The sequence below is a fragment of the Austrofundulus limnaeus genome, unplaced genomic scaffold (genome assembly GCF_001266775.1).
Source record: "Austrofundulus limnaeus strain Quisiro unplaced genomic scaffold, Austrofundulus_limnaeus-1.0 Scaffold82, whole genome shotgun sequence".
In the NCBI taxonomy this organism is placed as follows: Eukaryota; Metazoa; Chordata; class Actinopteri; order Cyprinodontiformes; family Rivulidae; genus Austrofundulus; species Austrofundulus limnaeus.
Genome location: NW_013952484.1, coordinates 427,028 through 428,909, shown reverse-complemented (window position 1 = coordinate 428,909; position 1,882 = coordinate 427,028). Strand labels below are relative to the sequence as shown.

Below are 1,882 nucleotides of genomic sequence, written 5' to 3'. Positions count from 1 at the left end.
GTCATTAGCTCCTCTAGTAATATATTTACTGAGAAAAATGGTGACGTGTTCAATACTTATTTTACCTGCTGTATATCTGTACATGTGGTACAAAAGTGTGGTGCGCTTGCAGGAACCTGGTCTTCATCATCCCAAAAAGAGGTCCAGGATTGGGACACTCCTGCAGTATAGGGTTCTGGTCTGGTTAGGAAAAATAAAAAAGAACAATTTTAGTTCAAATGTATAATTGAAKTTATAAAACGTCAAAGCATTATGATTATTAGACTTAGGTTTAATGTACTGTTAAACAGTAAAACACTTCAAAACTTTTTTTTCAAAACTAAAAAACAAAACATTTTTACAGCCACATTTTGCACACAAAAGTTACAAGTTCTACTATATAGTAGGTTTAAAATTAAATAAGTTGTACAAGTGGTAGGCCTACAGCCAAGTGACTGAAATCATCCATGGAACCAGCCAGGGATGGGACCAAAAAAACAGCCCTATGTTTTGGTCCTGGCAGCCCACCATCATTATTCCTTCAATATATGTGACCYGTCACACTSATATGAGGATTAAGTCAAATTTGTTCAAAATGACCTAATCATATTTTCAGATTCCTGGTTTTAAAAGCTACATTTTGGTACTTAGATCATCCTGATATCATTAGTAGATCCAAAGATATTATTTAATTTGTCTTGTTGGTTACAATAATACATAAATATTTGGTCTAAATCCTAATTTCATGTATTTTTAATGAGGTTTTTTTAATGTTATTTGAAAATATTACAATGTGACTGAATATGTGTCGTCATAGTTCTGCTGCTGTAAGATTTTAAATGAATAGATTATCAAATGAAACAAAACTCAAACTTACACCTTCCTAAACAGCTCTGATTCACATCTAAAGGGTGGTGTTTTCATGTTTAAATTTAATATACGACAGTGTTTATTTAAGGATGTATAGTCTTAGTATAATAAACAGAACAGGATTCTAGTTTCATATCAAATTGTTTCATTTGACCCAAACCTATGTACAGTATGTATTTCTTATAATTCAACATAAGAAATATAAAAATCTGCTGTAAAACGTGAACACACTCACACACCAACTTCACCTCATGTTCCTCAATTTACACGACTCCTCTTCGATTACAATAAAAGAATTACATATAAGTGTACTTTGCAATACTTTTGAGAGGTATTTTAAATTCACTTGTCTGCAGCTGTCATTATCCAGAATATGAGCATAACAGAATATCTACATATATATGCTTTTAATGAGATGAAACAACTTTTTTAAAACGTCCCCAAAACGTTATTTGTTTGTTTAATTCGTTCTGCAACACCCRTTTGTGTGGTCGTGACACGCTTTGGCCGCCAGGGGGCAGAAGAGCTCCCCGGCGGGTTGAGCGGGAGTTACAATCGTTTCGAAGAAGAAAACCACTTCCGGGTCGTCACAACTTCACTCAAAACTGTGTCTGCTAACTTGGTGCCGAAATGTCTGGAGTAAAAGACAAGAAGCGAGAGAACGTCAGCGTCGCCACAGAGGTGAAACTTTTACACTTTTTGGCTTTTCGAGCTCCCGTAGCTGCTCCGTTAGACGCTGAATCKGTTCTCTCGCCGTGCTATGTGCATCCTTCTGTATCTCACTTTATTTAGTAATTATTTTATTTATTTATGACCAACGTTATGTAGAGATTTACTCGGTGTTGAACTGCAGATTGACCGGCTGGAGAAGAGACGGGAGCGAATCCAGGACGACCTGGAGAAGGCAAAGTTCAAGAGCCGGAAGGAGAGGCTGACAGAGAAGGAGAGGTGAGTGTTGCTGGACCAGAAACTATTTTTATACTATTTTTATTATTATTATTWTTGTTAACAGAAATGGTTATTTGATTAGACT

General features: G+C 35.8%; 1 protein-coding gene across 1 annotated transcript in view; it reads left to right on the top strand.

Moving 5' to 3' along the window:
• Nucleotides 1-1,384: 1,384 nt before the first annotated feature.
• The window catches only part of ccdc167 (coiled-coil domain containing 167), a gene marked incomplete in the record, with an annotated part of 5,722 nt that continues 5,224 nt past the window's right edge, over nucleotides 1,385-1,882 (top strand). Inside the window, 2 exon segments of the mRNA XM_014011565.1 lie at nucleotides 1,385-1,530; nucleotides 1,703-1,797. Of these exon segments, the coding sequence (XP_013867019.1) occupies nucleotides 1,480-1,530; nucleotides 1,703-1,797 (146 nt within the window).